At 39.6% G+C, this 14232-nt stretch overlaps 1 protein-coding gene across 7 annotated transcripts in view; it reads left to right on the top strand.

Moving 5' to 3' along the window:
- Positions 1 to 14232, top strand: part of MAST2 (microtubule associated serine/threonine kinase 2) — a 330440-nt gene that overhangs the window by 260067 nt on the left and 56141 nt on the right. For all 7 annotated transcript variants that reach the window (XM_037827342.1, XM_037827341.1, XM_037827340.1 and 4 more), the window contains one exon: positions 12071 to 12162. In XM_037827342.1, the coding sequence (XP_037683270.1) occupies positions 12071 to 12162 (92 nt within the window). The remainder of the gene's footprint in view (positions 1 to 12070; positions 12163 to 14232) is intronic.

The raw sequence follows: 14232 nt of genomic DNA, 5'->3' as shown, positions 1-14232 counted from the left end.
CAGAGTTTTGTAGTTTTCCTCATATGGATCTTATACATATTTTGTTAGATTTATGCCTAAACATTTACATTTTTTTTTGGTGCTAATGTAAATGGCATTGTGTTTTAAATTTCAATTCCAATTGTTCATTGCTGATATGTGAGAACAATTTACTTTTGTATATTAGCATTGTATCCAGCAACCTTGTTATATTTGCTTTTTAGTTCCAGGATTTTTTTTGACAGTTCTTTGGGATATTCTACATAAACAATCAGGTCATCTGTGAACAAAGACTGCTTTATTTCTTCCTTCCCAGTCTGTACACCTTTTATTTCCTTTTCTTGCCTTATTCCATTAACTAGGACTTCCAGTACAGTGTTGAATAGGAATGGTGAGAAAGTACATCCTTGCCTTGTTCTTGATCTTAGGGAGGACATCTAGTTTCTCACCATTAATAATGTTGTTAGGTGAACATTTTTCATAGATGCCCTTTGTTAGGTTGAAGCTTTCCCCTTATTGCACTGGATAGAGCCTCCAGAACAGTATTGAAAAGAAGTGGCGAGAACAGACATATTTGCTTCATTACTCCTGTTAAAGTCTTTCACCGTTAAGTATATTGTTAGTTGTGGGTTTTACATAGATTTCCTTTATCAGTTTGAAGTTTTTCCCTTTTAGTCCTAGTTTGTTGAGAACTTTATTCAAGAATGTGTATTAGATTTTTGCTGTGTTTTCAGTATCTGTTGAGAGAATAAGGCTGCATTTTTCCTTTATTCTACTAATATGGTATTTTATATTAATTGATTTTAAGCCATCCTTGCATAAGATACATCCCATAATGTGTAATACTTTGCTTTTTTTCTCCCTTTCCTTCATTTTTTTTTTTTCTTATAATATATTTGAAAAAGGTACATCCTTCCTAGTCTAAATGTTTACATGAAGTTCAGGTAGAAGAAGGCCCAAGACAGTGGACCAGACTGTTAGGAAGTGTCTGTGGTTCACAGTGAAGTTCTTTATGATGTAGTTATTTCTTCCTTAATGTATGTCTCTTCAGGCCGCTACACCATGGCACCAAATGGGGTCCTGGGATTAAGCTCACACAGCCATCAATTTATTTGTTTCTTTGGGTGGTTCCTTAGTTCTATCTTTCTTAATTCTGTTGTCAGTGATCTTCAAAGCTAGAGTGTACTTCTAGTGAGTTTCAATATCCAACTATTCTTGTTTCATTACTGCCACTTTTGATTCATTATTTCTTATTAAAAAATTATTGTGTTCATTTGTATCTTTGACTATCTTAAACATTCTGTATTCTTAAGATTCTGTTTCTCAGGAACCACTCCCAGTATCAAAATCTGTATTAGTCATCGTTCTCTAGGCAAGCAGAACCAACAGGAGATATGTGTGTGTGTGTGTGTGTGTGTGTGTGTGTGTGTGCATTATGTAAATACTATGAGATTTTTTTATAAGAATTGGCTCCTGTGACTGAGAAGGGATGGGCAAGTTCAAATTCCCAAGGGCAGACTGCAAGCTGGGGACTCTAGGACAGCTCCCACAGTAGGTCACATTTTCTGAGCACTTGCTAGCTACTGGAGGGAGGGATTGAAGGCTGGAAACCAGCTACTCTCCAAATATGGCCACAATTCACCATTGTTTCAGAGATTACAAGTGTGCCTTAGTCCTTGTTCCCACTGTCCACTGAGATGACCGTGATGAAGCATGTAAGAAGATGAAATGCCAGACCTTACCTCAAGTGACCAAGTGACTGAGATGGTATTGAGTGGCAGAAGAGCATCAGCTCAGTGGGCTTCCAGGTCACCTTCTATCATCTGAGAGTTATTGTGCCTGACTGCAAACATCCAGTACTTTAATCATACTGGGATGAAAGAATTAAGACCTGCCCTTTATTTTCTAGAATATTGGGGAAATGGCCAGAGGCTGTTGAAATGGAAAATTTAGCCAGTTCCTTGTTTTGAATCTCAGCTGAGTCATGGAATCTGTACCAGGGTGTCTGACCTTTTTTTCCGCTGGCAGCTGTTGCAGATTTCCCCAGTGAGATTATGTGTACCTTCATACAAAGGCATGTGGCCTGGTAATATGATATTTAGAGTTTGAATTTTATTTTAAATTTTAAATAAGATCCTGGCCAAATAAAGTTAGAATCCGTCATCTCTCCCTGTAGTTCAAGCGGTTTTCATTTTCATACACTTAATAGTTTGATACACCTTACACATGTCCTTTGTACATGTATCCTCTTTTATTTTAATCCTTCATCAGATCATACTTATCTATCCAGCCATTCATTCATTTAGTGAATATTATTGAGGTATACATAGGCCAAGCTGTGCTTTAGGCATTGCAGAATATAGCAGTGAACAAAACAAAACAAAACCCCTCTGCCCTAGTGGAGCTTATAATGGGAAGAGAGACAAAGTGAATGTGCTAAATTTGTAGTGTGTTAGATGGTGATAAGTGCTATGGAGAAAAATACATCAGGAAAAGGTATAGAGAATTTAGGAGGACTTTGTTTTATTTTGTTGAAGCAATTTTATGTAGAATGGTCCGGGGAAGATTCATGAGAAGATTATACTTGAGCAAAGACCTGAAGGAGGTGAGGGAACAAACTGTGAAGCTATCTGGGGGAAAAGTATTATAGGCAAAGGAAACATCAATTTATAAAGGCCCTGAAGCTGTGGTGTACTTGACACATTCTAAGAAAAGTGAGGAGGTCAGAGTAGCTGAGGTGGAATGAAGGGGTGTGGGTAATGGAGATCCAGATCATGTAAGATTTTATAGACCTTTGCAAGAACTTTTACTTTTATTCTCAATGAGATAGGGAGAATTTTAAGCAGAAGAAAGAGATGATATTACATTAAAAACATTTTTTACAGCTTTATGGAGGTACATGTATAAAATGTACAATTTTTATGAGTTTTGACATTTGTATACATCTATGAAACCATTATCATGGTCAAGATAGTGACCGTATTTATCACTCCCAAAAGTTTCCTTGTGCCTCTCTCCCACCTCTCCATCTCCCACCTCTGGTCAGACAATCACAAATCTACTCTTTGTCACTATACATTAGTTAGCAATTTCTAGAATTTTATATAAGTGGAACGGTATAGTATATACTCTTTTTTGCACCATTTCCTGCTTTCAGCATAATTATTTTGAGATTCATCCATGTTGATGCATGAATCCATGTAGTTCATTCCCCTTTATTGCTGAGTAGCATTCCATTGTATGGACACCACCATTTGTTTGTTAATTTGCCTGTCAGTGGATATTTGGGTTGTTTCTAATCTTGAGCTACCACAAATGATAGAAAACATATAGTTTTGTCTTGCTTTTTTATCTACTTATATCTCTGCCTTAATTAGGCATATTTTAGGATGTTTACATTTGATGTGATTATTGATGTGATTGGTTTGAAATCTGTCATCTTGTTATTCGTTTTCTATCTGGCCCATCTGTACTTGTTTTTTCTTCTTTTTTGATGTTCTTTTTTATTGTGTTTTAAGATTCCTTTTCTTCTCCTGTGTTGGCTTATTAGCTATACATTTGTTTTTCTTTTTTTAGTAGTTGCTTTAGTGTTTTTAATATATATCTTTAACTTTTCATAATTTTCCTCCAAGTAATACTGTACCAGTTAACATTTAATTTAAGAGTTTTACAGCAGTATAATTCCATTATCTTCCCTTCTGGCTTTGGTGCTGTTGTTGTCCTACATTTTATGTCTACGTATTTTATAAAACTCTGCAATACATTGTTGTTATGTTTCTTTAAGTAATCAATTATCCTTTAAAGAGATTTTGAAAATAAAAACAAGTGATGTGTATTTACCCATATATTTACCATTTCTGATGCTTTTCTTTCCATTGTGTAGACATAGATACATGTGTCCATCTGGTATCATTTTCCTTCTGCCTGAAGGACTTCCTTCACCATTTGTTGTATTGTAGGTATGCTGGTAATTAATTATTTCAACTTTTGCATGTCTGAAAAAGGCTTTATTGCACCTACCTTTTTGAAACATATTTTCTCTCGGTATTGAATTCTAAGGTTTGGTGTATGTTTGGTTGCATTTTTTTCTGGTGAGAAACCTGTTACTGTTATCTTTGTTCTTCTGTGTGTCATTTGCCTTTTCTGTCTTGCTGCTTTTAAGATTCTCTCTTTAGCACTGGTTTTAAGTGATGTGATTATGATGTGCTTTGGTATACTTCATCTTTCTTGTGCTTGGGGTTCACTGAATCTTGAATCTGTGGCTTTATAACTTTCATCAAATTTGGAGCAATTTTTCAGCAGTTATTTCTTCAAATAATTGTTCTCCCCCTCTATCTCTTGCAGGTACTATAATTACACTTAACATTAGTTTGTTGAAGTTGCCCCATGGCTCACCAGTGCTCTGTTTCTAAAAGTTCCCTTTTCTCTGTTTGTTTCACTTTAACTAGTTTCTCTTGTCTTCAGGTTCACTAATCTTTTCTTCTGCAGTGTTTAATCTCCTGGTAATGCCATCCAGTTTAGTTTTCATCTCAGACTTTTTTGAATCTCTAGAGGTTTGACTTGGTGGTTTTTAAAAATATTTTTAATATTATCTCCTTGATATGTTCATGCTTTCCTGTACCTTCTTGAAAATATGGAATATAGTTAAAATAACAATTTTAATGTTCTCTTATACTAATTCTATCACACGTATCATTTCGGGGTCTACTGATTGTTTTTCCCCTGCATATAGGTCTTATTTTCCTGCTTCTTTCCATGATTTATTAGTCAGGGTTCTCTAGGGAAACAGAATCAACAGGAGATGTGTGTAAATATGAGATTTTATAAAGGTGTATAACGCAACTGTGGGGATGCAGAAGGGCAGGTAGCGAGCTGGCAACTCTGATGGAGGTCTTCATTGAACTCCCCAGGAGAGGCTGGCCAGCTGAAAAAGTGAAAGTTCTCTCTCTTCTCCCTTAAAAGTTTTCAACTGACTGAGTTAAATCCAGCTGATTGGATTCTCCCATTACGGAAGTCACTCCCTTCGTTGATGTAATCAGCCACAGATGCAGCCAATTGACTGATGATTTAATAAACCAGTCTTCTGGTTTGTTAACCAGCCACAAATGTCCTTGCAGTAATGGTTAGGCCAGTGCTTGTTTGACCAACACATGGGCACCATCACCTGGCCAAGTTGACACATAAACCTAACCACACATCCCTTGTAATTTTTTATTGCATGTCAAACACTGGGAATTTTACCTTGTTGTATGCCACATTGTCTTAGTTTGCTAATGCTGCAGAATGCAAAACACCAGAGATGGATAGGCTTTTATAAAACAGGGATTTATTTCGCTACACAGTTACAGTCTTAAGGCCACAAAGCGTCCAAGGCAACACATCAGCAATCGGGTACCCTCACCGGAGGATGGCCAATGGCCTCCGGAAAACCTCTGTTAGCTAGGAAGGCAGCTGGCATCTGCTCCAAAGCTCCGGCCTCAAAACGGCTTTCTCCCAGGACGTTCCTCTCCAGCAAGCTTGCTTCTCTTCAAAACATCACTCCCAGCTGCACTCTCTTTTCTCCCCCCAAGTTAGCTCATTTATATAGCTCCACCGATCAAGGCCCACCCCAAATGGGCGGGGCCACGCCTCCATGGGAACATTTCATCAGAATCATCTCCCACAGCTGGGTGGGGCACATTCCAAGCAAATCCAACCAGCACCAAAAACTTCTGCCCCACACAAGACCACAAAGATAATGGCATTTGGGGGACACAATACATTCAAACTGGCACATTCCACCCCCTGGAACCTAAAATGACATTATCTTTCCAAATACAAAATACATTCATTTCATCACATCACAAAAACTTAAATCATTTCAGTAACAAAAGTTAAGTACAAAATCCCATCAAAATCAATTTAGACGTGGTCAGTCCTAAGGCATAATTTTCCTTTAGCTGTGGATCTGTGAACCTAGAACAAGTTATGTGCTTCCAATATACAAAGGAGAGACATTCATAGGATAAACATTTCCATTGCCATAAGGAGAAACAGTAAGGAAAACAGGGTTAACAGGAGCAAAACAGTTCCTAAAACCCACAGGACAAAGTCCATTAGATTTCAAAGTCCGAGAGTCATTTACAGAACAATGTTGCATCCTTGGGGCTTGAGAGAGTGGGAGCCTAACCCTTCCCAAGGGCCTTTTCAGCAGCCCGTTCCTCTCCAAACACTTAGGTGAGTGCTCCAACATTTCCACACATTGGGGAGACCACCTTCTCGGCCCCACCCTCCTCAAACATCGGGGCAGCTCCCGGATTCCCTTCCATCTCCGGGTCACACGCTCAACCCCTTGAGAACAGTGTGGTGGCAGCCAGGCTCTCCCCAATTCCCTGGAAATGTGCTCCACCCTCTTTGGGACCTGAGGTGGCAAAACTCTTCCAGAGCATCGAGGCGGAAAGCCCGCCCTCGACCTCCAGGGCAAACTCACCCTTTCCATGCATGTGGGCTGCTCCGCTCTCCCAGCCCCAAACCTCTTGACTCCAGACCTCAACCTCCATGGCTCTGTCTTTGAAGAGATTTTTCCTTTAATTTTTTCCTTGTCTGTCTCCTCCAGTCCAGACCGGCAATGGCTCTGTCTATAAAGATCTCGCAAAAATTCTGTTGGCTTTGCATGAAGCATGCAGGGGTCAAAGCCATCAGACAATAGGAGTTTCCACAAATCCTTTCTGCTTAACTCCTTATCCAATCTTGGCTTGTCCTCAGGTTGGGCTGTAGCTTCTGGGATTCTACCCACTGGAAGCCCGTAATTTTCCAAGCCATCAACTTCTGGTTTCTTTGAACCCAAGAGTTCAGTTCTAAGTTTATCTCTCTCTGCTCGCATTTTACTATAAGCTGCAAGGAGAAGCCAGGATATGTCCTCCACACGTAGTCTGGAGATCTCCTCAGCTAAGTATTCCAAGTTGTTGCTTCCAGATTCTTCCTTCCATCTGACACCAGGACTCAATTTTGCCAAATTCTCTGCCACTTTAAAACAAGGATCGCCTTTCTTCCAGTTTACAACACATTCATCATTTCTGTTCAAGTCCTCATCAGAAGTATCTTTAGAGTCCACATTTCCACAAACAGTCTCTTTAAAGCAGTTTTGGCCTTTTCTATCAAGCTCCTCACAACTCTTCCAGAAACTCCCCATTATCCATTTAAAAAGCCGTTCCAACATGTTTGGTATTTGCAAACTCAGCAGCAAAAGCACCCCACTTCTCTAGTACCAAAATCTGTCCTAGTTTGCTAATGCTGCAGAATGCAAAACACCAGAGATGGATAGGCTTTTATAAAACAGGGATTTATTTCGCTACACAGTTACAGTCTTAAGGCCACAAAGCGTCCAAGGCAACACATCAGCAATCGGGTACCCTCACCGGAGGATGGCCAATGGCCTCCGGAAAACCTCTGTTAGCTAGGAAGGCAGCTGGCATCTGCTCCAAAGCTCCGGCCTCAAAACGGCTTTCTCCCAGGACGTTCCTCTCCAGCAAGCTTGCTTCTCTTCAAAACATCACTCCCAGCTGCACTCTCTTTTCTCCCCCCAAGTTAGCTCATTTATATAGCTCCACCGATCAAGGCCCACCCCAAATGGGCGGGGCCACGCCTCCATGGGAACATTTCATCAGAATCATCTCCCACAGCTGGGTGGGGCACATTCCAAGCAAATCCAACCAGCACCAAAAACTTCTGCCCCACACAAGACCACAAAGATAATGGCATTTGGGGGACACAATACATTCAAACTGGCACACACATATTTTTGTATGCCCTTAAGTATTTTCAAGCTTTTTTCTGGGATGAAGTTACTTGGAAATAGTTTGATCCTTTTGAAGATTGTTTTTAAGCCTTGTTAGTTGGGCCAATAGCAGCATTTAGGGTTAAATTTTCCTTACTACTGAGGCAATACTTCTGAGTACTCTACCTAGTGCCCAGTGGCTTATGAAGTTTCTCTCCTCTAAATAGCAGGAACACAAACTATTCCTGGCCCTGTGTGTGCCTGGGGAGTGTTTTACTTGCTTCCTTTCTTGGCTAGTTTCCTCACCCAACATGGTACTGATCTGTACTTAACTGAACCTTCTGCAGATTTCCAGAGTACTCTGTGCATCTCTTTTCACTTTCTACAGCACTCTCCTCTTTCGTACTCGGGCCTGCAAATTCTAGCCATCTTGGCTTCCCTGAATTCTCAACACCATCTTCTCAACTTGGGGAGGTTGCTGTTCTTGGTGTGGGTTATCTATTCCCTGGGCTGTGACCTAAAAATCACTCCAAGTGGTAAGCGCTGGCAGTTAGAGGACTCATCTTGTTTGTTTTCCTTCTCTTCATGATCACTGCCGTTTGTTGCCTGTTGTACAATGTATGAAAACTGTTGTTTGTTTGGTCCATCTTTTTAGTTGTAAAAGTTGGGGGGATAAATCCATTCACTGTTAGTCCATCATGACTGAAAGTGGATGTCTTTTCTGACTTGTATTTTAAAAGGCTGTTGTGTTGAGAATAGATTGTAAGGGGACAAAAGTGGAAACAGGAATGCCAGTAAGAAAGCTACTTCAGTTAATTCAGGTAAGAGATGACAGTGGTTTGGTCTAAGGTAGTAGTGGTAGAAGAAGTAAGAAATGATCAGATTCTGGATATATTTTGATGTTAAAGCAAACAACATTTACAACAGATTGGATTAATGTGTAAAAGACAGGGAGAAATCTAGGTTTATATTATCTTCGTTTTATATTTGAGGACACCAAAGCATGAGAGGTTATGTGACTTGCTCAAGGTCAAACTGCCAGTAATTGTTCAGATCCAGTCTCAAATTCAGATCTTTTAATTCCAAACCCTGTTTATTTCTACTGTATTGTATTGACACTAAGGCCATGAGTAGTAAGCCATAAGTGCCCAAGGAGTTCAAAGGAAGGTGAGACATCTTCCTGCTTGAGAGAATAAAGGAGAATTCACACAAAGAACTGTCATTCAAAGTGATGGTTTATGAAGGATGGGTGGGATTGGGTAAGTCAAGGAGGGAGAACATCCCGTTGAAGGAATAATTTGAGTCAAAGTACAGAGGAAATCTTTGGAGATATCTTTCTGCTCAGGATTTCTTTGTCTGGGTAAGCTCTCCAAGAGTCACTGTGGTTTAATAGGTACATTCTGTGAAGTTCCAAAATTTAAGTGCCTAGAATTTGTGTTTTTGAGAATATTTATATATTATTTGCCCTCAGATCAAATGACTGAATAAATATATGTGTATTTCTTTTTTTAAGAAAGCCTCAAGGACAAAATTTTACTTATGAACTTTAAGAAAAAGTAGATTCTTTACAAAAGATTAATTTGAAAAGCCATGGTAAGGAATTTGAATTCTATTCAAAGTATGATGGGAAGCCATTGGGGAATATTAAGAAAGAAGTCTCATGATCTGATTTATGATTTTTCCAATATAACTCTGACTGGTGGGTGAAGAACAGACTGTTGGCGCAGGAGGTGGGCAGGAAGAACCTAAGTGAACAGAGGGACATCATTCAGGAATTTTTGGAAGGGGTCTTACAGACTATAATGGTAGCTTAAACTGGGGTGATAGTAATAGTGATGGAGGTAATGAGAATTGTTTGGACTTAGAATATATTTAGAAAGTATAATCCACATAACTTTCTGATTGTGAGGAAAAGAGAAGAATCAACAAACAATTCTAGGTTTTTGCCTGAGCAGCTGAATGTTGTACCATGTAATGAGATGAATTTAACTTAGGGAGGAGGAGCAGGTTTTAGAGGGAAATTCAAGAGCTCTGTTTTAGAAATGTTAAGTTCATTTGGACATACAGTGGAGATGTCAGGTAGACTTTTAGATATGACTCTTGCACTCGGAGAGAGCACAGAGCTAGCAGTAAAGAGCTGGGTATCATCATCATGTAGATGTTATATAAAGCTATGAAACTGAAATAATTTAGGGGAGTGAGTATAGGTAGAGAAGAAAAGATATGTCAGGAAGAGAAAGGACTAGCAAAGGAGAATGAAAAGGAGCAGCAAATGAGATAGGAGGAAAACCACTAAAGCATTATGTCGTAAAAACTAAGTAAAGAAGTGTCGCAAGAATAGAGTTACACGGATGTTATGTTGAACAAAAGAAGCCAGACATTTAAACGAAAATTGTAGTGTATAATTCCATTTATAGGAAATCCAATAACGAACAAAATTAATGTGTGATGATTGAAGTCAGAAAGTAGTTGGTGGACAGAGGTTTGACTGGAAAGAGGTAAGGACGGAGTGATAACTGTCAGATGATGCTGAGAGGTTATATAAGATAAGAACTGAGAATGGATTGTTGTCAGCTGTGACCTTGATAACTGGTTTCAGTGGCAAGAAGGGATGGGATGACTGTCCAGAGTGAGCTAAAGAAAGAATAAGAATTGAGGAAGTGAAGTAACACATATAGCACTCTTGCATGGGTTTTTTCCTAAATAGGGGAGCAGAAAAATAGATGGGTAGAAATGAGGAAGAGGTATCTATGAAAGGTTTTTGTTGTGTTTTAGACGGAAAAATTATAGGATGTTTTTATGATGGTGAGAATGATTCCATAGAAATTAGAAATTCATGTTGCTGCAGAGAGGAAACAGTGCAGATGTGGACTCCTTGAACAGGGAAGTCAGGGAGAGTTGACTTTGATAGGAGCATGGTTTTTCCATCTGTAGTTTTAGAGGGGAAAATAGAGTATTTGGATATAGATGCAGGTGAGCTACTAAATTTTTGTAGGAAGAATATGTAGTACTTCTCCTTGTGTTGTTTGTGTTTTCCCCCAGTTAAATAAAAAGCAAAGTGGGCAGATGAGGGTAAAAATTGGGGAGGGAGTATTGGAGATTTGAGAAGATGTGAATTAGTTGTCTGGGAGGTACTGAGGACCCACTTGATATCATCAGAATGAGCCGCCGCCAGCATGATACTGGGTTGTACTTTACTTTGCTTCATTTGCCCGAATGCAGCTGCAAAACAGATGAAAAGTTGGGTTGAAAGGGGTTGAGATTTCATTGGGATTGTGGTGTCCTCAAAGGATAGCAAGGTTTCAGTTAGAGCTGAATTTAAAGTGAATGTTCAGAAAAGAAATTCAGGATATAGGGATTTTGCTGATGGCAGACTTAGGTCAAGGAGGCACAATGTAAACTTTTCTGCAGATAAAGAAAGTAATAGGAGACTGTATCAAATTAAAGAATGGGAGGCATGGACATTTGATGGTGACTGAAGTAGGGATGTGAGGCATGAAGGGATTAGTCCTGACGATTTCTTAGGGAAAGACATAACTTCTTTCTTGAAATTGATCTCTCTTTCCTCTAATTCTTTACAATAGTTCAGCCTTACAGGATCACCCAGCTCGGACTTACCCCCACAGCTTCTATAACCTAGCTCTGTTCCTGCCCCTTCCTGCCACCCACTCTTGACTTCTTTACTATTTCTTCATCATACCAAATTTTTTCATATCTTTCTTTACTTTTCTTTCTGCCTCTTTTTCATATCTGAAATAAGCCATGTCTGGCTTATTCATATCATTAAGATCTGTGATCAAATGTCACCTCAGTAGTCAGGCCTTTTCTGACTAGCAACATTTCCATCCCCATTCCAGTCTCTTTTAATTCCTTACCCTGCTTCTGTATTTTTTTTTTCATAGCAATTTTCACTCCAGTTATGAGGACAGAGACTTTCTCTTATTCTCTAGTGCTTCCCTAGCACCTGGGTCAATGCCTGATGCATAGTATGTATTCAATAAATAGTTGTTTGAATGAATATAATTGACAAGCTTTCCTAATACCTCTAAAAGATGGGTTAAGTTTCAAATAAATTATACAAACTTTTCAGCAGTAGGTATTGCATGAAATGGCTTTTCATCATGGTCTACTTTTCTGCAATGACAAGAAAAGGCTTTGTGCATCAGCAAAATGTTTACAGGCGCAAATAGTAATTGCTGACCCAGTTCAGAGTTTGAAGCAATATACTTTTTGGCCCATGAAATGGTGTCACTCTTTTGTTCCTGGATATCCATTCAAGGTTTCTGGGCCCATGATGTAGTCTGGTTGTAACTGATATTTGTGTTTTTATTACAGTTGTCGGACGAGTAACCGCAAGAGCTTGATTGTGACCTCTAGCACATCACCCACACTACCACGGCCACACTCACCACTCCATGGCCACACAGGTGAGTGCTTGAAGGTTAAGAAAGGTGGAATGAAAGAGTGTCCACTATAATATTGTTCTTTTCTACTTCTCATTTTGTATGGTTCAGTACATTACATTGTCACTTCACTTGGCTGACTGAAGCATACAGAGCTCATGGGCATGCTTTCTGTAGGAGAATGTGTTCAGTTTGCTTTTGATTTTTAGTTATTTCTTATCTTGTCCTCCAGCATTCTTTTTGATCTTCTACGTATGCTGGGGCCAGGTATGTATACTGGTTCCATGGTGTCTGTTCTAGAGTGTGCCATTGTATAGGGAATGTGTTATGGCTGCAGTCAACTTGGGCCATGTGACAAGGGTTCCACTTATATTTTGACCCTTTAACTTCACTTTAAGTCTAGAATGTGATGAATAATACGAGGCCTGTTGATTCTGAAAAGAGGTCCACTTATTCCATATAGTTAAGTTCATCATTAAGTATCTCCTGTAAATATAAATAACAACCAACTACAGGAAGGTCAATTCAATAGGAGCCCACTCAGCCATTCTGCAAATGAAACCTTCCTAGTTCATTATTTTTATTACCTATAGACTATTCCATTGTATAACTGTACCACAATTTACTTATTCACTTTTTTGTTAATGGACATTATATCAGTCTGGAAGAGACAGTGATTTAAACAGGTGAGGTTTAATATAAAGAATTATCAAACTATGATAAAAGAGTAATTTTAAGAATAAGAGAACTCTATAGGCTACTGTAGTGCTGAGGGAGAGTACCCAAGGAAGAACAAACTTGGAAGGAGGGCCTCTCCCCTAGGCTGGATTCAGATCTCATTGGAGAAGGTGTAGTTGCAGCCTGCTGGATGGCAGGGATCTGTGCTGGTTTGCCTAGGCCAGAGCTGGTCCACAATCACTTGAGCAATCAGGAAGCGATCCTCTGGAGCACAGGGAAGCTGCAGCCAGTGTGTAGAAGAAAGGGCTGTGCTGCTGTGGGTGTGAGGCCTGGAGCACATGGTGTCCCTCAGGAAGGCTGTGGGAGACAAACCTGGGGTTTAGGGAGGTCAGGGGAGAAGAGGCAAGCAGAGGAAGTCTGGTTACTAGTAAAGGTTGGGACCTGAAGTACACAGGGTTTGTGTAAAGAGGGCTGTGGAAAGGTTGGGCCAGAGCTGCATGCGACTGGGGCAGAGAACCACTGCCTATCCTCACCTCCACACCACTGACTGATGATGCAGCTGTCCAACTAACAAAAGGAGCCACTTCGTCCTGCAGTGTGCCTCCAGCGCCCTCTACTGAGAAAGTGTAGCATTGGGCTCTCTGTAAGGGAGAAAGGCTTAAAGGAATTCTGTCCACTATATTGGAGGCATGTTGAAGAATGAATTTGGAGCCAAGAGGCATTAAATTGGTACCGGGCATAGACATTAAGATTGTTTTCAGTTTTTCACTATTATACTCATTGTTGCAACAAACACCCGTTCTCATGGTTTTTTTAATACAGGTACAAAGAGTTTTTCTAGGATCTGTATGTAGGCATGGAATTTCTAATCATGTGATATACTGTATAAATTTTTAGAAATAGGATTAATAGATCAAAAGCCATGAGTATTTTAATGGTATTTGTTATGTATCATCTAGTTAGTGTACTAGGACTAAGACTATGCCTTCCTTAAGCTTTCAGCCCCTATCATCCAGGGTCAAGAGCATCTATCCATCTTTACTTTCCAGTTACTTACAGACTCTCCTTCTCTATCTGCCTTGAATCCACTTGCACTAATTTCATTAACCCTTATCCCTATTTATGTCAGAACCCTCAGGTTAACTCCCCCCAATCCCATCTCCTGCTCTCTAATTCCTATAAACCTCTGAACAGTTCCTGTTCTATTTCTTTCTCATCCATCGCTAACTCCTGAAACCCTTCCAGTGTACTTTCTAGAATTCATTCACAGTCCTTTTGCAGCACAATCTCCTGTAGTCTCAATCTATTCTCTGAACATTCCCTTCTTCTTGTTCTAATGGAATCCTGGCTCTCCCTTTATTTAGAACACTAATTCTCCTGCAACAGTCCCAAGTATTGACTCTTATCTTTCCCAAA

Source organism: Choloepus didactylus, chromosome 2, assembly GCF_015220235.1.
Source record: "Choloepus didactylus isolate mChoDid1 chromosome 2, mChoDid1.pri, whole genome shotgun sequence".
Classification (NCBI taxonomy): domain Eukaryota; kingdom Metazoa; phylum Chordata; class Mammalia; order Pilosa; family Megalonychidae; genus Choloepus; species Choloepus didactylus.
The sequence above is the reverse complement of the archived record's forward strand: the minus strand, read 5'-3'. Positions and strand labels throughout refer to the sequence as shown.